The sequence below is a fragment of the Sander lucioperca genome, chromosome 6 (assembly GCF_008315115.2).
Source record: "Sander lucioperca isolate FBNREF2018 chromosome 6, SLUC_FBN_1.2, whole genome shotgun sequence".
NCBI lineage: Eukaryota > Metazoa > Chordata > Actinopteri > Perciformes > Percidae > Sander > Sander lucioperca.
This window is the reverse complement of record NC_050178.1, coordinates 3766418-3790594: the sequence shown is the minus strand read 5'-3', so window position 1 is coordinate 3790594 and position 24177 is coordinate 3766418. Positions and strand designations below refer to the sequence as shown.

General features: G+C 38.5%; 2 protein-coding genes across 5 annotated transcripts in view; both read left to right on the top strand.

Moving 5' to 3' along the window:
* The first annotated feature begins 11 nt into the window (after window positions 1-11).
* On the top strand, window positions 12-8734 carry bap1 (BRCA1 associated protein-1 (ubiquitin carboxy-terminal hydrolase)). 4 transcript variants are annotated; one of them, XM_036001792.1, is made up of 17 exons: window positions 12-234; window positions 524-553; window positions 684-738; window positions 939-1071; window positions 1975-2094; window positions 2743-2804; window positions 2956-3098; window positions 3476-3554; window positions 3651-3774; window positions 4042-4176; window positions 4277-4450; window positions 5525-5658; window positions 5792-6255; window positions 6499-6734; window positions 7016-7108; window positions 7197-7269; window positions 7736-8734. In XM_036001792.1, the coding sequence occupies exons 1-17, from the start codon at window positions 198-200 to the stop codon at window positions 7867-7869; spliced, it is 2226 nt and encodes a 741-aa protein (XP_035857685.1). In that variant the 5' UTR covers window positions 12-197; the 3' UTR covers window positions 7870-8734. The 4 variants fall into 4 exon arrangements, with proteins under 4 accessions (XP_035857685.1, XP_035857686.1, XP_031143364.1 ...); XM_036001793.1 differs by having other exon boundaries at window positions 13-234; window positions 4042-4174; window positions 4284-4450; XM_031287504.2 differs by having other exon boundaries at window positions 17-234; window positions 6502-6734.
* Window positions 8735-14001: 5267 nt separating this feature from the next.
* Window positions 14002-24177, top strand: part of bsnb (bassoon (presynaptic cytomatrix protein) b) — a 71183-nt gene continuing 61007 nt past the window's right edge. Inside the window, exons 1-2 of the mRNA XM_031287447.2 lie at window positions 14002-14330; window positions 20863-21244. Of these exons, the coding sequence (XP_031143307.1) occupies window positions 14152-14330; window positions 20863-21244 (561 nt within the window). The 5' untranslated portion in view covers window positions 14002-14151. The remainder of the gene's footprint in view (window positions 14331-20862; window positions 21245-24177) is intronic.

Sequence of the window (24177 nt, the reverse complement as noted above, 5' to 3'; positions counted from 1 at the left end):
CTGTGTTTTTTACGACCACCCGTCGTTTCTTGATGACGTAGTTTGTAGGCGGCCAATTCTGTCTATTGTGTTTATCTTGAGCTCTCCACAGTTGTCTCGTGAATGGATACACCATTATCGTTTAAGATTATTACCCTTCTTTCGGACATGGACTGGAACACATCTTAAATATTAATCAGCTGTGCACACATTTGAAAATGAATAAAGGATGGCTGGAGCTCGAGAGTGATCCAGGTGAGAAACACAGCTAACAAATGTTAGCTTCCACATGAAGCCCAATGGACAGTTAGCCTCCAAAGCAGCTTGACTTATTAGGCTTTGAAACTTGTAGAGATGCAAATGCCAGATTAAAACAATGTTGAATAGAATATTTATTTGTATTGTGTTATGCAAGTTGATAGAAATCAAAGGCGAAATACGAGGAGCAGTAATGTTATTAGCAAAAATAATACACTGGTCTTTCATTTGTTTTCTGGTGTATTCTATGTAATTGAACCCTAAATAAAATGTTTATTAATTTCAGGACTCTTCACTTTGCTGGTTGAAGATTTTGGTGAGTAGCTCATATACAGTAGCTAAATCTCTTAGAGTGTACAATGTGAATAACCAACATATACAACTCCGAGTTGGAGTCCTGGGGCTAATAAAGCTAATTAAAATGTTTCTTTGTTTATTTTCTGTAGGTATCAAAGGTGTCCAAGTAGAGGAAATTTATGATCTTCAAAGCAAGTGTCAAAGGTATGTAACCTTTAACCAATCAGATTTATTCAAGTCTGTTTGGTGTACAATCATTGCAAGTAAATCAAGAATGAAACTACCTGGCAGATATGTCAGGTAGTGACGTCCAAGCTCATGTCTGAATACAAACAGTGTTCCTTTGCTTACATGGACTGTAGCAACAACATGTAAAAAGCGTTTGGCATCATTTTATTTTTCAGTCCTGTCTATGGCTTCATCTTCCTGTTCAAGTGGATTGAGGAACGTCGATCCAGGAGGAAAGTTAACACGTTGGTGGATGAGACCTCTGTCATTGACGAGGAAATTGTAAATGATATGTTCTTTGCTCATCAGGTAAGTGTTTATGTGATGATAGATGTTGGCAGTGATTGTAGTTATTGCTAGGATGTTAAGTATATTGACTAGTGAGCAACTGATCTGTGTTTGAAGTCATAAAACACATAGCAGATTTCTTAATATGTTATCAGTATTCGTGCTGTCCATAATTTAAATACAATGCTCCTGAGCAAATTTCATTCATAGTCAAAATGTTAATCTGGACTAAAAATCCATTTAACATCACATTAGATAGCAATTGTTTTAGTTTTAAGTTGTTACGTATTCATTCAAGTGGCAAACACAGTGACAAATGGCATTCATAACTTATCAGGCCTGAAAGTCATTTGTGAAAATGGATAGCTCATTTTGACTATTAGCCAAAATTATTCATTTTACAAATTGTATGAAATTGTGAATAGCCAGTAAATTGTGGTACTTCTAAACAGCTAAAGTTTAGTGTTTTCACATTATATAATATATATTGTAAAATGTGTACATGTATGCAATAATACCTCAAATTAAATTAAATATAACAATTCTGAAAATGTTCTGTTGATGAACTACTATTACTATTTATGTTGATATTATTAAACTATTACTACTTTAAAATGAAATGTCCTTATCTCAACAGACTGTCCTGGTAAAATTATATATAATAAAACATATATGAAACCACAGATCATAATATTCCATAATAATGAAAGGACATATAGTCCTGTAATAGACACTTATGAAAATTTAAAAATACAAAGCTGGATCCAACCGAACAAAGTAGAGGTCATAAGACATCTAGCTTCTTCTAGCACTTCGACATTCTAGCCTGTGTATTCATATCTTGCAATAATGCCCAAAGAAACATAGTTAATAAAATGCATATTCTATCTTTGACTTGTGTTTATGCTGTCATTTTGAATCTAGCTGATACCAAATTCATGTGCCACCCACGCTTTGTTGAGTGTGCTTCTGAACTGCAGTGGCGTTGAGCTTGGCACCACCCTTAGTCGCATGAAGGCTTTCACCAAAGGCTTTAGTCCAGAGGTAAGATGTTTCTCACGCTCACTCATTTATCTCTGTTATTTTAGTGTAAGTTAATAGTGTGCTTTATATTCACAGTTTTAACTTGAAAATCAGCTCTCAGATTAGTTTTTCCTTTGACTCTTGACAGACTAAGAAATCCTAGTAAGTTGACAAAAACTATATAGGTACTTGGTGGAAATTATTCTGGGTTACCTGATGTACATTGCTGGGATAAAGACATCCCGCACATGTTCTGCTATCTCCTCTATCTGTTTTGCAAGTGCACCAAGGCGGCATTCAGGACTTACTACCGTCAAAGACGATTGTGATTGGTTTAAAGAAATGCAAACAAACCAGAGTTTTTTTTCCGCCTATCCCAGAATAGAGAAGCTGTGTAGCCAGACCATACTCCCCTGGTGAATAATGCAATGCAAGACTAGGTGGAAATAGATTAGGTAATCAGAATCTATATTTCGCAAACCTACCAAATATATAAGAGCAGACAATGGTCAAGTTAACAACAAAAAATGGCCCAAAGAGCTTGCCAAACACATTCAACTAGTTTTTGTACCTTAAATATAATTTCAGATCACGCTCTCGCTCTCTCCTTCCTCCTCTCCTCCTTCCTCCACTTTCATGTTTAACTTTTGATTTTGATATATTTTTCAGAGTAAAGGTTACGCAATAGGAAATGCCCCAGAGCTTGCCAGAGCACATAATAGCCATGCCAGGTAGGTTACAGTCTGTGGTTCCTTTTTAAAATATTAGGTGTCTCTGATTCTGTGAAGGAAATCCTCTTTGATTGGTCTACCATATTTTTAAAGATGTCAGGCTTTGAGCAATCATCAGTTTCTTAAGCTCTCTTTCCGTGTTTCTATGGAGACCGGAGCCAAGGCATCTGCCGGAGAAACAGAATGGGATCAGTGCAGTGCGGACCATGGAGGCCTTCCACTTTGTTAGCTATGTGCCCATCAAAGACCGCCTGTTTGAGCTCGATGGACTCAAGGCTTACCCCATTGACCACGGTATGAGTACACACTGGCAGAGAAATAGATCAAATAAAGGAGTCCTGTTCTTGTCACACTGTCGCATTTTGGCAGCCATGGAACCAGGGTATGCATATGTTGAGAATAGGTTTGTCTGCATCAGTGATGCTGATAGCATTTTCTAGAATCATTATTCTGATTTCTTCTCCTTTAGAGTTTACTTTTGTTTGTTATGTTTCATCATTATTTTCAGCTGCTTTTATTCCAGTGTGTAGTCTGAAATCAGGCCTCATTCGTTATGGGATAAAACCTTGTTATGGCATATTTGCTATTATTGCATTTAGTGTTGTTTTATTATACACATTTATTTTGGAAATTGCTGCCTAAATAAATCATAATATTGCACTCTGTTTCAGGGCCCTGGGGAGAGGAGGAGGAATGGACCGATAAAGCTCGGCGGGTTATCATGGAGAGGATTGGACTGGCCACTGCTGGGTGAGTCTTGAGCCAGTGAGCTTAAGCTGTGGTGATTCACCTTCTACACACACCCTCACAGCTTCATTCTCATGCTGCTGCTCTGCTCTTTTTCAGTGAACCGTACCATGACATTCGCTTCAACCTGATGGCAGTGGTGCCTGACCGCAGGATGAAATACGAGTCCAAACTGGAAATTCTAAAGAGGAATCGACAGACTGTTCTGGAGGGTCTACAGAAGGTTAGGAACTGCTAGAAGTTTCATCACAGGCCGAAACAGAATAAAAATAGATTACTTGTTATAACCTCTGCTGCAGCATGTCCAAGGTGACACTTGTTTTGGTGTCCTAATGTGGCATTCCCAATAAGTGTGTATTATGTATACATTTCCTTTGGGAAGGAAATGTGATGGAGCCGAAATTTAGCCGAGCAGGATCTCCTTAGTCATGTCCACTGGCATTGGTGAGTACGTTGTAGAATACCTTTTTGTGTGTTGTCCTGTCTTCAGATGATCCGGCTCAGTCAGCCCGAGCATGTCCATGACAAGAAGCAGCAGGAGTCTTCCTCCCCTGATGATAGCACCACTGCGATTAAGAAAGAGGCAGATGTGGAGCCAGTTACAACCCAGGGCGCTGATCCAGGTACTTAGGTTGCCTTTATTTCCCCCGTCCTTGTTAAAATACATCTTGTGAATTGTATAGGGGCTCACCATAAACATTAAACTGAAATACACTCTCATTTTGGATTCAGCAAATGAGTCTAAGGATGCCCCTAGCCCCTCAGGAAACTCTAAGGTCATGGGCAAACCCCCGGTCCCCACAGGAGGAGGACCACAGGAAGTCACCAGTCCCAACCACATTGTTCAACGGCTACCTGCTTTCCTGGACAACCACAACTATGCCAAGTCTCCAATGCAGGTAGAAGGAGAACTAAAGTGTATAGGTCCTGGTTCAGAAAGGTCTTTTGGTTATATCCAGTGTGTGTCCTGTGCTTTCTTCACACATTTTGGCCTCTAAAGATCTTTGTTAGAAGCTTTGGCTGTATTGTATGATTAGGTTTGTTCTGGCTGCAAGTAATGATTATTGTTATTATCAGTTATTGCTGCTCCATAAGATGTCAGAAAATAGGGGGAAATACTCATCACAACTTTCCATAGCTTTTGTCCCCGAACTACATAGTTTATCATCATATACAGGAAAGAAAGGCAGCAAAACTTCACATTTGAGAAGAAACAAAAGTTTTTTACTTAAACGATCTGTTGCCAATAAGTTTTCAGTTTATTCGCTAATTGACTAAATGTTTCAGATTGTGTTCAGGATTCAGTTTTAAAACTATTTTTTGACATATCTTTTACAAAATACATTATACAATTTTTTTATTTTTTTTACTTAGTTTTCACAATACAAATCAACAAACAAACCACACACACCAACATCAACCCCAGAACTTTTACCAAATACAGAGTACTTACTAAATACCAGGCTTTATAATTCTATATTCTAAAGTTTCAAGGTAACGGTTAGATTAAAGGGTGTTTTTGTATATAATTGTGACTGTTTTCCAGTATTCGTTTTGGATGATGCTAATTTTATTCCATGGAAATAAATCTATGAATTTTTATAGCCCAAAATATATACAGCATATAACACCATATATCCATTTGCTAGAACCGAGTCGGGTGTTACATTGAGAGTTATGTGAAAACATTACTATTCGACTCAGCTGGCAACTAGGACAAGATCATACATTGCTTTCTGTCTGTCTCAGATCTGACTGAGGGACAGTTCACTGTGCGTGTTATTTCTGCTATTTCTCTCTTGCTTATTAGATGTGTAGAATGCTTCTTTGCTAAGGAGGCAATAGTCAGAAAATGCAAACCACTATACTGTTAACTGAAATCCTCTTTTGTATCAGTTTTTAATTTTTTCTCCCTTCCTTTTGTTACGACAAAGATTATGCAGATGTTTTTTTAAAGATTCTCTGATTAACAGGAAGTAGAGGATCTTGCTGCTGGGGTTAGTCGCTCTCGAGCGGCGGGGCCTCCCCAACCCCCATACTCCGACGATGAAGATGACTATGAGGATGATGAAGAGGAAGTAACTGCTTCCGCAGGCACATCCAACAGGTTAGCATCGTAATATGTACATACTGTATGTATACTTTCTTTATATGTTAGTGGGTATGACCTGACTGAAGGAAGCTAAAGCTCTTTAATGCTTTTAGATTTTGGTCTTGTGTTTCAAATCACTGTTTTTTAGGTTTAGACGGAAGGCAAGTCTGCGATCACGACCAGGACGTGTCGGGGCTGGAATGGAGAGCCAGATTGCCCTCACTGTATTGGCTGAGAAACTGAAGAAGGAGGCCCAAAGGAAAGATGCCCTAAATACACCCCTTTCTGTACGCACAGAAGGGCGCACAGGAGGCATTTGCATTACATCTGCTTCACAGCCTTCCCCCACACCCAGCAATGAAAGCACTGACACAGCCTCTGAGATTGGCAGTGCCTTCAACTCCCCGCTGCGCTCACCCGCACGCTCCCAGGCTGCCACACGCCCATCCAGTCCAGTTGCATCCCATCTGTCTCGTGTGCTGTTCGGAGAAGATGAAATGCTGAGGCTAGACTCCAGACATAACCGCGCTGTGAGAGAACTGGGTCCCTCTGTCAGCGCAGCCTTGTTACACCTGCAGGAGGATGGAGTCATCTATGCTCTCGCTCCATCTGGTGAGTACAAGAGGTCGTTACTGTCATCCATGTTATTTACAAAGGTGGTTTAAAAGCCTCTGCTGAAGTAAGCATTCGAGTCTATCACTTGATATTTACAGTGCAGTCAGAGCATATTAATCATCTTAGACAATGGAAGTAAACAGTTTGGAGGGACCTTAATGAGAATAGCATACACTACTTTTAATAATGGATTGTCTCAGTTTAGCTAATTTTTGATAGACTGTTACTTTGTCTGTACGGTAGATTTGGCTGCTGATGGCACAAAGCGTCCTTGCACTCCAGAGAAGATGAAAGAAAAAGGGAAAGCAGACCCCCCATCAGTAGAGAAGGAACGAGTGAAAGAGGGAAAGGAGGGACCGTCTGTGGAGGTGAAAGAAGAGGAGAGCAAAGATGGAGGAGAGGGGAGCAAGGAAAAGCCCAACACTCTGGAAACTGCTGCAGACAACAAGCCCCCTGGGGATAAGTACTCTCCCAAAGTAAGTCCAAGAATTTTCTTGTGTTATAATGCACAAAGTATGTGCATTGCTATTTTTATCAGCCTGCCAAGATATTTTTTTTTATATATATATATATATATATATATATATATATATATATATATATATATATATATATATAAAAATATCTTGGCATCAAGATTAATCATCACATTAATCTCACATGTTTTGCTTGTGCTGCCAATTAGGTAGCTGTTTCTAAAGCTGTATACATTTAATAAACAAACACAGAGCGGTTAATCTTATGCTGTCTCTTGCAGGAGCTGCTCGCACTACTTAAGTGTGTGGAGGCCGATATTGCCAATTATGAGGTGTACCTAAAGGAGGAAGTAGAAAAGAGAAAGAAATACAAAGTAGGTTTTGTTTACCACCAACAACCCAATATATTTAATTTGTTTTTATTGGCTTTTAATCAAAATATTTTTGTTTTCATTTAATCAGATTGATGATCAGAGGAGGACCCATAATTACGATGAGTTCATCTGCACCTTTATATCAATGCTGGCCCAAGAAGGTAAATCTCCTTATCTTGAGGATTACTTCTTTTTTTTCTCTCTCTCTCGCTGTTTTTGCCCCATTTTTGCCCTAGTATTTGGCACTAGTTTTGTGCATCCCCAAAACAATGAGTTTTACTAGTCCCTGTTGAAAAACTCACACTCACACATTGGTCTTTTTTTACATGTCAAGACAAATATTAGACCAATATACACATTCTTTAATTTAAGGTTCTCAGTGTTAACAGTTAAAATACGTACAGGGCCACACTTTTCCTCTTAACCAGCTGTACACACAAAGATACAACAGTTATGACGTTACTACACATGTACATAAAAAGAAGAAAGGAAAGACTAAACGTAAATCATAAAAATTCCCACCAGACTTATGCAAAAACCTAATTGCATGCTAAAAATCTGCTTTTTTGTTGGTATTTTTATGATTTCTTTGCTCCTTCATTCATTCTGACCGGGTGTCTTCCTCAGGCATGTTGGCCAGCCTTGTGGAGCAAAACATTTCCGTGCGTCGTCGGCAGGGAGTGAGTATTGGCCGCTTGCACAAACAGAGGAAGCCTGATCGCAGGAAACGCTCCCGGCCATACAAAGCCAAACGCCAGTAATTACAAACAATCATAACTTCTGTAAGAAACTTGCACCTGTGAGCACCGAGCAATCACCACAGAGAAAATGAAAATTGATGCAGTCCTGAAACTCTTATAAAAGCAGTCTAGTGTTGTATTTTAGCCAGAGCCTCCTCTCCTTCATGAAATCGACCATGTGTTTGGTCAGTTCTTTTATCATTTATGTATATAAGTACTACCATTTTAGCCTCAATGTAAAAAAAATTCTTTCTTGTGCCACTGCTATTGACGGTTTGTAAATATGAAAAAAGGCATGTGCCCAATGGTGCATCTGAAAGCTTTTACATCTGGCAAAGTATTCATTCTTATTAAAAGATCTACTCTACAGTCTTATGGTCAGTACAGTTTAGTATGTCACTAAATATACGATTTGGTAACTAAGTCGATATTTCCTCAACTGTATCCCTTATTCGTGTTTTTATGGTGCCAATGAAGTATTGAATGTTTTCACAAAAAAGGCCATGTGTTATATTCATCCATAGCATTTCAGTTCTCTTCACTGTTAGTGATTCACTATATAACATAAAAAGAATCTTTTAATCACATTCTTCGGGGACAATTTTTAAACTCAAGAAGAAGAAAGTCATGCTGCATCTAGTTTTCTTCTTTTCATCTAAGGGTCTCTAGCTGTGTAGGAATATCTCTTGAGGTCCTGCAAATGAAAAACAAGCTCTTGTGTTATTTTTGTACCTGAAATGGATCTGAAAATCAGTGAATATTATGTCTGATGTGTGCACTTGTGTGTTTTTGTACATATGTATCTGTTAATTGGCTCACTTGTACACTGAGTTCCATTGTTCTTTGTGCTTGTCAATTCATACTATAATAAAATCAATGAAAATAGCTTGCTATAATCCAGATTTCTTTCTTCTTCTTTATTTTTTTTTTAAAGTAATATGACTACAGTGGTTGACTCAGGATTACAGTATTGTATATAAATACTGAGATCCAGTCAATGCATTCACTGCCATTATACAAATATATATATATATATATAAAAAATCCCCCACTCGCCCCATCTTGGGCAGTCCTCTTCCTTTAAACTTGGATCCTCTGCACAGTATCTTAGCTGTTCCTAGGACTACACTCTTCTGAACAGAGATCTCAGATATTTCTGGAATTTGCTGGAGCCATTGTCCCAGTTTGGGGGTCACAGCCCTGAGTGCTCCGATTACTACTGGAACCACTGTTGCCTTCACTTTCCACATCTTCTCTAGCTCCTCTCTAAGCCCTTGGTATTTTTCAAGCTTCTCATGTTCCTTCTTCTTGATGTTGTTGTCGCTTGGGATTGCTACCATTATCACAACTGCCTTCTTCTGCTGTTTGTCAACCACCACAATGTCTGGATGGTTAGCCATCACCATTTTATCGGTCTGGATCTGGAAGTCCCACAGGATCTTATCTCTGTCATTCTCTGCCACCTTTGGAGGTGCCTCCCACTTTGACCTTGGGACTTCCGGCCAATACTTAGCACAGATGTTTCTGTACACTATGCCAGCCACTTGGTTATGGCGTTCCATGTACGCTGTACCTGCCTGCATTTTACACCCCGCTGTTATGTGCTAGACTGTCTCAGGGGCATCTTTACATAGCCTGGGTCCTGTCTGGTATGGTAGACCCCGGCCTCTATTGATCTTGTACTCAGTGGCTGGTCTGAAAGATAGCACACACACATATATATATATATATATATATATATATATATATATATATATATATATATATATATATATATATATATATATATAACATTTAACAGAATAATGACACAAAAAATTAAGTGACACTCATGAAATAGTGATTATGTTATGCAGGTTATTAAGTTTAATAAGTTATTGTTTTACTGACATGAGGCTTATCTTGTAATTTTGCTTATTCATGCTTTATTTTACAGGGCTGTAATTTCTTTATTCCCAGGAAATTATGAATTCCAGACAACTAACTTAACTCTAACTAAAATACCAGTTTTAGAACATTGCCTCTATGAATATGAGTGGAAATTCTTTGGTACAAAGAATAACAGATTTGATGTAGATTTCTTTGATTAAAAGTCAAGTTAATTTTCAGTGTGGGCCTTGCAAAAAATGTAATACTGCTTTAGATTTAATTACAGTGTAATTGCAGTAATTTCCTTACCACCGCGCGCGCGCGTGTGTGTGCGTGCGTGTGTGCATGTGTGTTTTTAGGTTTATTAGATCAGAGTAAGTGTTTTATTGTAGTGACAGTTGGTGTACACTAGGGAGAGCAATCCTTCAGGGACAAGTGGGACCATCTCAGAATCATCTCCTTTACTATGTTGTAAAGAGAGCCAATCACAATAAAATGGACTTTGGACTTTCTGCAGAGGGATTGTGTTGTGATACAATGACTGTGATGTAGCATACATATGTATTTAGATGAATATGTAGAATTCTAAGTATAATTAAACTGGTATTTTGCATCTGCCAGAACTACTCAGTTTTCATCAACAACCATTTTTTGTTACATTTAATTTCTAGTAAATTACTGTAGAGCTACTATTTATTACTTTTGCTAAATGAAATAACATTAATTTGACATTATCTAAATTAGTGAACAGTCTTTTGTAATATATAACCATCAATCTTAACATGACTTTTTGATTCTATCTTGCCAGGAATTTGGACTGTTTATTTTATTTTACATCTGACACTGTTTACCACGTTTGAGCACTGGTGTGATCATCTTGTAATAATGCCACTGGCTCTCTGGCAGAGTGGTCAAGTACACATAGCCTATGTGGGAGTGGGAGCTAAAAAAAAATCTACCCCTCAGCCACACATCCTTTGAGTCAAGAAAACAACATACAGCATGGTTTTATTTAACTCAAAGGTAGTGTTATGTCACCACTGGTTTCCTGTAATTTGATTTAGAGACACACATCTTTAGATTTAAGAATATTAGGTCTGCAACTTGCAGTTATTTTCATTATGAATTCATACATTTTCACTTTTCTCAATTAGTTAATTAATCATTTGGTTTATGTCAGAAAATAGTTTTTTTTTTTTAAATGGCGTCAATTTCCAGAATTTCCCAAAGTCCTATAGCTACTAATTATGGTCCGTGTATCATCCGATCATTTGTTTTTGTTTTCACATATGAAAACGAAAAAACGAGAAAACAACTCCTTTTTCCGTTTTTCCGTTTTTTTAGAAAAACGAAAAAACGAAATTATGACTTGATTTTTGGTTTTCCCGTTCTTGCACAGAAATCAGAAAAAACACTTGATATTCCAATGTTCCCCTGTGGGTGGTGCTAAATCTGATTGGCAGGATATGCATTCATTGTTTTTCAAATTAAGATTTTACCCACACTGTATTTGTTAGCCTGTAAAATTAATAGTCTATATGTAAAATTAATAGTCTATATGCATGCTTTTTGTCACCCAATTATTTGGCTTAACTCACTGAAAAAATCTATTGAAATAGCCTAAATATAAACATGTTCACGCACTGACAGACAAAAGGCACGATCTGTTTTTGTAGGAGAGGGGAAGACCCATCTCATCGTTTAATCCTTTTGTGTTCAAAGTCATGTTAAACCATTTTTTGTTCCCAGTCAAAAATAGATAGATAGATAGATAGATAGATAGATAGATAGATACGTTATTGATCCCCAAGGGGAAATTCAAGGTCCCAATAGCTTAAGACATCACACACAACATACACATACATCATAAACAGGATCATAAAAAAAGCAAATTCACATGAATAGCATGGACAATAAAAGAAAAAATACTAAATACTAAATAAATAAAAAAATAAAAAAATAATAATACTAAATAAATAAAAAAATTTTAAAAATCCAATAAAAAATCCACATGAATGTACTAAGGGATGTATAAGTATGAGACGCTTGCAGTGAGAGGGCAGGGACTGACCCTGTGATTCAGTATGAGATTGTGCGTCATGGTGGTAGTGCAAATAGGTCCAATAGTGCAAGGATAAAGTCTAGAGACCAGCATTAAATATGGACAATATAAGAGATCAAAAGTCAATATTAGAGGTTTGAAGTAATAGTGTTACAGCCATTGTTCAAGTATTAAGTTATGTTAGACCTCAGTCCAGGCTGGCGGGTGGAGGGAGGGAGGGATTGTGCATATATGGGCTAATATAGCCAGTTAACAGTGTAAACAGTGTAAACAGTATACAGTGGGCCAGTGGACAGTCAGTACATAACTGTTATTATAGGAGGTAGTGGAAGTGGTGGAGAGGGAGGAGAGGCAGACAGATTATGCAAAGAAGTCTCTCTCTCCTCTTCTCTTTAGTGAAGCATTGTGGAGTTGTATGGCCCTGGGGATAAATTACTTTCTCAGTCTGTCATGACTGACAAAATGACCGTTCCATTAATACTCTTTTATTAACTTAAATTCTTATGAATAATACAATTTTGTTTTTTGTCTATTTGTTATTTATGGCCTGTATGCCTCATTGATCTGAGCTTATACATCTTGAATTCGATCGAGTACTAAAAAACATAAATGCTGGATTATTTTGACGATAATAAATAATCAGATGAAACATAGTATACTGTTTATCACAGATTACTTTGGGCCAAAGTTACCAAGGACATTTTTAAGAAACCATTTAAAAATGTATACATTCACATAAAGTAACACCTGTTTGGGTCAAAAGTAAGAGATTTTATCTGTCACTTTGGAAAAAGAGAGAGACTCTGAGAAAAGGTTAGAGTAGTAGGCGTGAAAAAAGCAGGGAAATATTTAAAAAATAATAAAATGATCTATGGAAAGGAGTGCCATGTCTTTTTGGTACATGATAAAGTATCTGCATTCAGGAAACACTTGACGACCAACAGCGACCAAACATCACAACTTTTTTTTTGTATTAAATCTTTATTATACAATAGTCATACAAACAATCAAGACTAATAACCATAGACTGTATATTATTACTGCGATGAAGTGTAAACGTACATAAGTGTCCTTTCGAAGACGGGATGACAGCTCTTCCAGCCACCACCGCTGTATACCACTATAGTAGCTACATGCTAATGGCAGTAAACACTATAGTAGCTACATGCTAACGGCAGTAAACATGTCATCTTAGCTGCCACTGTTGTTAAATTCTCCCCAATTCCGGGTCACATTCCTGCTGAAACATATCCGATTGTGTAGTGTTTGGTTCAGAACCCTTTATCTGCGATTTTTGACCTTAGAAAGTGCTGCTTCGTTCCACTACAATCTAACGTTAGCATACTCTAGTATAATTATTATGTAGCTGTATGCTAACGCGACATAGCGGAGTATATATAGCTATATATGTATGTATATAGCAGGACTAAAGTACTATCTATTTTTGACTGGGAACAAAAAATGGTTTAACATGACTTTGAACACAACAGGATTAAACGATGAGATGGGTCTTCCCCTCTCCTACAAAAACAGATCGTGCCTTTTGTCTGTCAATGCGTGAACATGTTTATATTTAGGCTATTTCAATAGATTTTTTCAGTGAGTTAAGCCAAATAATTGGGTGACAAAAAGCATGCATATAGACTATTAATTTTATATATAGACTATTCATTTTACAGGGTAACAAATACAGTGTGGGTAAACTCTTAATTTGAAAAACAATGAATGCATATCCTGCCAATCAGATTTAGCACCACCCACAGGGGAAATCGGAATATCAAGTGTTTTTTCTGATTTCTGTGCAAGAACGGGAAAACCAAAAATCAAGTCATAATTTCGTTTTTTCGTTTTCATATGTGAAAACAAAAACAAATGATCGGATGATACACGGACCCTAATAGATTATTAAAATAGTTTCTGATTAATTTATTTAATATAAAAAATATAGACAAATTTGAGACAAAAAGGATTGTCACATTTCGAACATGCAGCCAATAATGTGTAATAATTGTGTATGTGTCTGGTCATTTAGGTTAAAAAAACAAGTGAATTGAATCAGGGAGGTCCCAGTGGTCTCCAGTCATGTGCCATAGAGGGCTTAGAGGTATTTGCGTGGTGACCGTGGATGTATTAGGTGGTGACTTGAGATAACCGAGCGTCGTGACCGCGCACGTATGAGCCATTCAAATTCCCACCCATTGCGTCAGCGCGCTCCCTCACCCTCTCCGTCAGCGCGCGTGCTCCGTGCGGGATGCTGAATTGTAGGTGATGATGGCGGAAGGGGAGCAGCGCTGAGTTTCATCTGAGTTTTTACAGTCGCTGTAGAACCATCTACAACATCGTTTCTCTCCGTCGAGACCTTTCCCGAGGCGATGGGAAACGAGGCCAGTATGGAAGGGGAGGGACAGGCGGGACAGCCCGGCCCCGCCGTCCCTGCAGCAGGGGCTCCGGCTTCCATTTCAGCACCACCGGACTCTGGACAGCTCATCAAGCCGAGCAATGGAGCGCCAGCCGGAGGAAGTGGGGCTGGACCCCGGCCGGGGATTAACAGGTAGCCGCGATAGCTAGGACGCTTCTCCGCCAAACTATGGAGAGAAATCAGGGAGGCTACACGGCAGCGTAGCGTGTATGGTACATCTGTACGATGTGGAGCGTAGATAGGCTATAGGATCAACCGAGATAGACTTAGATAGAATAGGTGCTTAATTATTTATTTCAATATCCTTGTCAACACAATTCACCACCACCCCTTTTGAGACCCATTTCTGCTTTTTAGTAGCACCACCCTATTACTCAACGCCAATTTGGCTCGAAGTCAAATTTAATATGCAACGCTTTTGATGTAGAATCAATAATAAATAATTTTAAACGTTTCAGTAGGAATTTCACGGTGTCTGTCCTCAGGCATCAGTAGCTAGTATCATGAATGAATGATCGACATTTTTCTCCTCATAGTGAGGCAGTGCCAAGTAAATATGAATACTTCGGAATGGGTCTTAGAGATTAATGTCCCCCATAGCTCCAGGTAATACATTAGAAATGCAAATGATGCAAAGTGCACTGGATCTCACGTTAAATGGCTTACTCGTTTCCATTACAGGTTGATTACCTGAACATGCCTCGACATGAAAACCAGTACATACAAAGTCATTCTGAGAAATCACCTTCCTGCTGGTGAGGAGGCGTCTGTATCCTGATGACAGCGTTGTGTAGGGTGACAATGCTACCATCAGACAGCGTCATTGTGAGCACAGGACCGTAACGCATATGCCATATAGCTGCCTCGCTCATCAGATCTCAAACCAAATCAATATGCAGCTAGTGGAAATTGTTTTTCACCACTACAGAAAAAGGAAGAGTGGTATTGAATATCTCCATAAGAAATCCAGACACTGAGGCCAGACATACAGTATATGGCAGCTTTACATGACAATATTTCTGTTATTTTGACAGTTACATATTGAAACTTGTTGTCCTATAACAAGCCTATATAATCAGATAAAATATTTTTCAAAATCCAGCTGAGATCCTCAGCGTATAATCACAAGTAGTAGTGGCCTGTAAGGCTGTATTTTCTGTGTGGGTGTGTGGGAAGGATAACCCTTCCAACAAGATCTGATATTGCCTTAATTACACAGTTCACCAGTTGTAGACCTGAATACGCACATGCAGAGGCACAGCTGCACCTTGGATTTGGCACACCTGCTTACAGTCTCTGTGTACTTGCCATTGTAGCCTGCCATCCAAGAAGCTGTATATATTTCTTCATGCTACATACCTTCCTTCAAGGCTAAAATTCAAGCTGATTATTTGGAAAATCTGTCTTGCCTGATTTGTGTCATTACACAAAGTGATCGTAAGGCATTATGTCGATGTGTTCGGCCACTCTAGCTAGAACATCATATGCCTTTATTAATGTTTTAGTCCTCCCTATGTTTCTATTTGGAAAAAAAGCACCCACTCTTCATCCTGTATATTCACTGCGGGGCAGATTTAAAGGCTCATAGCTCCCATGTAACCTCATGATTTTTTCAAAGCTTGATTTGCCTCTTGTATCCACCTGATGGGGAGTGCTGAGAGACTGAGTGTGCTAAGAGACAGACATGGTGAGAGAGAGAGTACATCATATGGCTGATTAAAATGGTTTTCTTAAGATCAGTGTCCCCACATTCAGTCTGAATCTTCCCTTAAAATACTCTTCCACAAAGACACTTGTGAGAGTGTAAGAAACAATGAGACGGTGGCTGTGTTGAGACTTTAGATAGAAGACTTTCATCTTAACTAAAATGAGTTGCTGCGTTTTATGAATTCTATTCTATTAGAGTCTGTTAATATAAATGGGGACATATAACCATATTCAGAAGTGGGTTCCGTATAGGCATTTTTTCTCCATATGATATTTTATTCATCGCAGTCAAAGAGCTAAATCTGAAGCTATGGGAGTCACCCTACCCTTCTGCTCCACAAAGCACTACAATGGTTGTTTTCTGCTCTAATCATAACAGCTTTGACTAAGTGCACAGTCATCCTGACCTTATGCCCATAACTGACAAACATTCAGAATTGTAAGAAATACTCCATGCTCCAGATATTTCACATGTTTACAACAATGTGCTCAATGTGCTGCTGCTATATTATCGTCTCACTTTTTCCTTTGCAAGCTGTACTTTCTCCATCGTGCAATAGCACATGTGATAAAGGGCTGAGAGCTACTTGATTCAGTCTTTTCAAACATTTAGATCATTACGCAGATTAAATCAACATAAATCAAAATGCCATTACAAACCTGAACAAAGCTATAGTTCATAAAACCCATGAACATGATGGAGTCACTCATGTTCTAAGACAGAGTGCGCAAACAGTATGCCCTCATAATTAATTTACCTTCAGCAATGAAAGCACTGTTCATTGTGCAGCCTGCAATACCAAATGGTTATCACATCTCAAACAAATAATGCAAAAGCAGTTCTTATTATTTATGACATTATGACAGCCATATGATACAGAAAATTACTGTTGAACTATTCCTTTAAGTGACACTGAGATATTGTTTCACAGGGAGCTCCCATTACAAAGGATTGGCCATATGATACAGAAAATAAATGGCTACCTATGAGTCATTGGCAGTGTAGCATTGTTTCCAGATGTCCAACAAAGTTGATATTAGCTGAAAGTTTGGGTCACAGTGACTTGCTCGAAATTATTCGATATACTCTATCAGGGGTGTCAAACTCAATTTCACTAAGGGCCACACTGGAAAATGAGAATCACATCAAGAGCCAGACATGTAGTTTATTGCTTTTATTAAATCAAAAAAGTTCAATATTTTTGTATAGACCTCATAATAGCCTTCTCACTTACAGTTTGGTCCACATAAAGCCCTAAAAAAAGTCAGCAAAAAAGTTAGCCATCATAGAATTTAGCAAATCAAGCAAAACAATGATTACATTTTTAAAAGTAGGCTACCACACAACAACGAGTCTCAAAGTCGGCAAATCTTCAAATTCAGCTTTGAGTGTCGCATAATTGCAGTTTGACAAACAATTTCCCGTCTTTTTGGTTTGGTGCACAACTAGGCGGGCCAAAATTTATTGTGAACCTAAATTGATACGCTGACCGGATCAAAATTCATCTCAACTCAAACACCTCAAATATACTGAGAGTAAACTATGGCTGAAGCTGAAGTCTGCTCAACTTCTCAATGTCACTCACGCTTTTGACAGAACGGACACTGTGGTTGGTGCTGTTAGAGGCAAACACATTGGTGCACGTAGCCCCATTTTGTACCTCTTATTACATTAGAGACACAGAGCTTAGCATCTGATTTTCTGGAAAATATACACAGACAAGCTTTGAAAAACCCAGATGGTTGTTTAACAATGATTGCCACTGTTCTGAATGTATTTCCAGAATCCTCAAAGACTCTTTTAATAATGTGGATGAAACAAATATGTTATCTGTTACACGATAAACAAAATTAAGAGTTATTCTGTATGAAAATTTAAAATATTGGAAGGAAACATTAATATAGCAATGTAACTCATAATAATCATTTTGGTTCATGTTGTACAAATTGAGCAATTAAGTCTGGCTTCCATCTCTATTATGATGAGGAAACAGTTGGAACTTGGGAAAAAGATTAAAAATGCAGTTGTGCAGTAGACTGGATATTTCTTTTATCTAGATGGTTTAGAGAATCTTTAAAGTTTCTGGAAACACCTTCAGAATAGTGGTAAGGGTTGTTAAACGACCTTCTGTGTTTTCCAAAGAACACAAGGTATATATTTTTTAGGGTAATTAAATGCTTAGTTCCTGGACTTGAATGTAGTGTCAATACAGGAGAGGCACAAACTGGGGCTATGGTGCAGCCTGCCACTCATCTGAATAACTCGAACAATCACCATCAAACAAAACACATAGCTGTAACACACACTGTGTGTGCTGTCTTTGTTTAAGGGCCACTTGTTGTGATTTTGATGTAGTCTGCTTCATGTGACGAGCCTTTTCTCGTGTGACGCACTGCAGGTGGGAGATTTAAAGTTTCAGCACTACAGCTCCTGCATTCGCATTTGACCAACATGATGAGGACCATATTGTCTCTCCAGTAATCTCTCGTCCATGTCTTGGCTGCTCATCAATTATTTTTTGAGGGTTTGCCAAACTTGTCTGACACTAAATGATGAAATGGCTGCAAATAATGGAAATAGAAGGTGCTGTGGCCTATAACACTGCTATCCACTTCTGTTAGGGATTGGGATAATTTGTTTAGTGAATATTGTAACAGCCTTTGTCACTTGGCTACTTCAAAAAAAATAATTGCATTCATTTTGTGTCTTTAAAAAGGATGAATTTGTCATCATTTTTGGCACAAATAAATTGAATGTGTGTCAAGTCTTCTTTGTCCCACTTTAACCCTGGCAATAGGAGCTGATAAAAAAACACTTTAACACATTAAACCTCTTGTCTAACAAGCAAGGTGTCCTGCAACCACAGCATGGCAAAATTAAAACTACCCTGCTGAATAATTATAAAGTTGAAAATATTTCCCTATGGGGAAAAATCATTACCTTTTTCCATTTTACTTTGGAATTTTCCTACAAATCATCAGTGGTCACTGACATTCCTAAAAACTTGTGAAAACAACAGTGCTAGTCCTGTGTCAATGAGCATTTCACGCAGATGTATGCTCCACTTCATGCCTTTAACGTGCATTTGGCCATCACAAACAAATGATGCATTCAAACATGTTCACGCCTGATGCATCCACTTCCTCTCTGGTTTGACCTTTAAATATTACTAAATGGACGGCAGGAGATAGGTTTCATTAAGAAGCCTTAGGTAACCAGTTTCATTTCCAATGGACAGAGGAATAAATCAATAAGAAACATAAAGAATTCCATTATAGGGATACTGACACAGTAGGCTAAAATGAAGTACCCGTCTAATTTTCTCCTGTTCCAAGGGACATACCATATTTGTCAGTGTGAGGCAATATTTTTAAAGGATAATATAATATATTTGTACATATTTTATTTGTAAAGTGACCAGATCTTAATCCAACCATTTCAAAGTAATGCAATGGGTCGCTACTTGAACCATCCAATACTTTAATTTATGCCCTCAGAATTGGTATCGTCAGTTATACCGTGGTATTGGTGCAAGAGAAATGGGCGCACCTGGCTGCTGAAATGTTACTGAACTTACCCTATATTTTTCCTTATTCTGTATTCAAATTCAAATAGATTTGAATATTACATTTTAATTTATTGAGTCCGGAACCGGAGACTAATTTTTCCAAAAATGTTGAACTATTCCTTTAAGTGACACTGAGATGTTGTTTCACAGGGAGCTCCCATTACAAAGGATTGGCAGCTTACAAACCCTTCACTCTCAACTTTGTGATAAAGCAAGCAAGTTGTACTACTTTAGACACACAAGTTGTTCTCAGTGGACTCCTATTTGTTGATGGATGAGAATGTCTAAAGATTTTTTTTAAAAGGTGTCTTCCAGTTTAAACTCTTTTAAACATTTGAGTCTCATTAAGCCATGCCCGAGGCTTTGCATAAATGACAAGATTGGTGTCTTTGCCATTCAAGAGATGATTATTATGTGAAACTACCTTCTATCTTGTGAGGACAGAAGGGAGATTTATACTTCTGTTGTCCACTCTGTGTATGTCAGTGGTCAGTAGCTTTAACAATATCCCCAAAAGTCCAGTTTAGCCTTAGAGTGACAAGGTTAGAAAGAGAGAAAAGAAAGTTTAATGCTGTTGTCTGATACACCAACTTTTACAGAACAGCTTCAAAGAGTGAAAACAAGCCATAAGGAGCACTTCACAGAAACGGATATAGGCAATATAAAATATTCAACATATGCCTCTCTGTTGGCCAAGGTTTTGAGTCTGATATTAGGGCTGGGCAATATACATGTATCAATATTATATCGATATCGTGATATGAGACCAGATATCGTCTTCAATTTTTGGATATTGTAATATCGTGATATGACATAAGTGTTGTCTTTTACTGGTTTTAAAGGCTGCATTACAGTAAAGTGATGTACTTTTCTGAACTTACCAGACTGTTCTAGCTGTTCTGTTATTTGCCTTTTCTCCACTTAGATATTATGTCCACATTACCGATGATTATTTATCTAAAATCTAAGTGTGAAGATATTTTGTTAAAGCACCAGTTGTCAACTCTAGAATATTGCCGCAATATAGATATCGAGGTATTTGGTCAAGAATATCGTGATATCTGATTTTCTCCCTATCGCCCAGCCCTATCTGATATCACATTATGAACAACAATAAAACTATTTTAATGACATGTGAACCTAGTTTAACTCACAGCTGAAGGCATCAAAAATATTTCCACTGAAGATGCAGTACTGCTCCTTTTTGAAATTAAGTAGAAATCACCGGTATAAAACCTAGTAAATGATGTCTGTGTGTGTGTGTGTGTGTGTGTGTGTGTGTGTGTGTGTGTGCGTGTGCATTGTGACTGAAGTATATAGTATATAGAAATGTGTGTTATCAATTGTAATCCATATCCACTTTGTGTTTTTTTTATCATCTCTACCAGACCACCTCCGTCAGACCTGGGACCTAAAGCAGGAGTTGAGAGTGGTCATGGGACAGGGGACAGGTTGGCCTCCCACGACACCCATCAGCAAAAAGGAGAGCAGGGCCAGGGCCATGTGGCCAGGAAGAGTCTGCATGTGGATGTGGGTAGCAACAGGACAGGAAGGTCCCCTTCCGTGTCCCCGGACCGAGGCAGTGTCCCCACATCCCCTTACTCTGTGCCCCAAATTGCACCCATGCCGAGCAGCAAACTGTGCCCCGTCTGTAAAACCACCGACCTGACGGGCACTGGGGACGACAAGCCGAACTTCAACACCTGCACACAGTGCTGCTCCATGGTGTGCAGCCAGTGTGGCTTCAACCCCAACCCTCACCTCACAGAGGTAAACAGTGCATTCTTTATAGGGACATTTTTCTATTTTTTTTTTTCTATCGTAGTTTACTCCACAACTGACCTAATACATAAATATGGTATACATGGTATGTAAGGGAAGACACCACTGTCACTCTGCCCTGAACTACAAACACAGTCAGCATCTGCCATGGTGCATTCAAATGGAAAACAAAAACATCTGAAACACATCCACAAAATTGTAACAAAAAAAAGCTGTTGTACAATCGACTGCACAAACACATTCCGAATGAATTCAGGCATATGGTATTATAAACTGCCTGAATGCTAAATTGAAGAGAAGCAGTGGGGTGGCTGTGTGACATTGACTTACCAAGCACATGGTTTACCAAATGAAACAATAACATTTAAATATTTTACAAACCTGTCCACAGACAACCAGGATATTCTTCAAAGTCCTTGTAATTGTGATCAAGCTGACAGATCCTGCTTTAAATAGAATGAGGTGTCTCTTTGCCTTCAGGCTTTATTTAATGTAAAATTATTTCCCCAATGTGGAGCTCCTGGTGGAGCTACATATATAAACATACTGTATATCAGTCATATATGAATATTGACTGTCTGGCACATCAACCAGATCGCTGTTTAATTCTTATAGTTTTTCATTTGCTTCCTCCCAACAGCTCTACCCATTCATAGCATCCGTAGCGGGTGGTGGTGAGGGAGGTGGAATGTGAAAAGTGACATCAGTGCATACCTTTAAAAAATTGTTGATCAAAGTGGGTGATTCAGGTGCTTCATTGTGGTTGAATTTGTCCCCGGGTAATTATTTCTCATTGACATTTGTGAGTATTGTCGTTAATGACTATTGTTGTCAAGTTGGCTGTAACTGGCTAGCAGACTGGATTGCACCAACTGAAACTGAACGAGGATGTGAATTAGTTGCACTCTGATTGAGAGCTGTGAACTTCCTAGCTCTAGCCATTGTTTGCCTCGAATGATGAAGTGTTTAATGATCTGTTGGGCTCATGATCTTACATCCCCAAAGACCTGGTTATCACACAACTATGTGCCTAGTAACATATTGGTCACTTCCTATTAGCTGTAATGAATTGTAGGCCCTTATCTTGAACAAGTGCTACATTCTTTTCTAGCTGATGTTCATAGTAAATGCACACAACACTTGAACAAAGCTCTATCCATCCTTTTTGACAGGCACTAGTGAGCATCCAAATCATGCCCAAAGCCTCTCCCAAACAAAGTTTTTTTTTCACACCGCTGAACACATCTCCCCATCATTCACAATCATTCAGATGTATCTAAACAGTCATCATTGTTAACAGGTAGCTGAGGAAGCTTATTGCCTTCATCCTAAAATAAATCACTTGCCTAAATTGAATTAGTCTATGCTTTGCTGTTACTGTGAGTCAAGTGTGGCTGTGTCATCTGTCACAAAGTTTCACATCAACTCCAGTGAGTCATGTTGCACATTGTAGCCAAGATGCAATGTCAGTTAAGCTGGCCTACATAAATACTAGAATTCAGGGAGTAAATGTTTCATGTTTTAACTGTAGATGCGTTGGCATGTAAATGTATTGACTAATGTGTGTGTGTGCAAGCTTGAATACATGCTTGCATAAGCGCATATTGGTGTGTATAGGAAGGGAGACTGCAAAAGTTGGAAAGAGGAAGTCGTGGGAGATGGAAGGACTAGAAAAAAATGCGTGGACCAAAGTGGAGACAGACAGTAAAGAATAGATCATGACAGGGAGTGAAGGAGAGCATGGCAGTAAAGAGAACCACGGAGGTGGATGTTATGGGTATTTTTCAGCTTAGCCTTGGTGAGCTTGTCAGATGCTGACAGGGAGAGAGACTCGGAGGGAAAACGCTCAGCCCCTGGAGACCTGAAGATTTACCCCCTTAACCTACTTAGCATGGATTGGGCCTTTGCCTCACTGCAGCAGATCTAACACAGTGAAATTGACGATGGGCCTGTTGTTGCCGATCAAGGTGATGATAACGCTGAAGACGACGATGACTGGAATTACGATTACAGTGATGGTGAGGAGAGACCTGGAGAAAAGGATAGCCATGCTAAGGAAGTTGAAGTGAAACATTCCTCCTATGCAGGAGCAGATATTCTTATACCTGTGATGAAATGGAGATAGACTTTCAGGATTTTCTAGGATTATACTTTTTTTCATTTGTACAGCTGTTGTTTTGATGAAAAAAATCACCTGTGGCATTTTTTATTACATATTTGTACAATCTATACAATATTCTCATTTAATGCCATTTCAGGATAGTCTCTTCATTACAACACAGGCTCAGTCTGGGTTCATGTCGTTTCTGTTTACAAATAGTTTAGACACTGATTGAACTGTCCCGGATTATAGGGATAATATGAACAAAATCTGGTATTGAAGAGGATTTCCCATCAAATTACAGAAAGATGGCACTGCTGATTAAAGTGTTGATAACCGAGGGCAATTCCATATTTGGAAAGATTATGCTTATTCACCACAAAGTCCCAAATGGTATCTCCAGCCCGGCATCAAAAATATAAATTAGAGCAGTTTTTTTTAAAACATTTAGCAAGAAGTCGCCTTATCAGTTGAATTTCTCATGAAGACAATCCCTGCTCATGCAGGATTGTTTGAGGAATGGTAACAATTGTTAAGCAACCTGGTGATGGGAATGCAATTTAGAGAGATGTAAACAGCGAGCAACAAATGGGTGTTATATGCCACAGGCTGTTACAGGGCTGTCAGTCAAGCTGAGACAACATGGTTTATTTTGATATTTTTGCTGAGAAAGTGCAAGCAGTCATACACGTGAGCTTGTAAGGAACATGTGCGCATGACGTAGACAACAGCAAGATAAAGAAATATTAGTTGAAAAAATTTGATGATGAAAGAGGTAAGGAGAGAGGTAGACAGCGTGAGAGAAACAAGATAGTTATAA

Coding starts and splice junctions, on each gene's coding strand:
- bap1 (XM_036001792.1), top strand. CDS start 198: ATGAATAAAGGATGGCTGGAGCTCGAGAGTGATCCAG. Junction 554..683: donor TTTGCTGGTTGAAGATTTTG/GTGAGTAGCTCA, acceptor TATTTTCTGTAG/GTATCAAAGGTGTCCAAGTA. Junction 3,775..4,041: donor TTCTGGAGGGTCTACAGAAG/GTTAGGAACTGC, acceptor TCCTGTCTTCAG/ATGATCCGGCTCAGTCAGCC.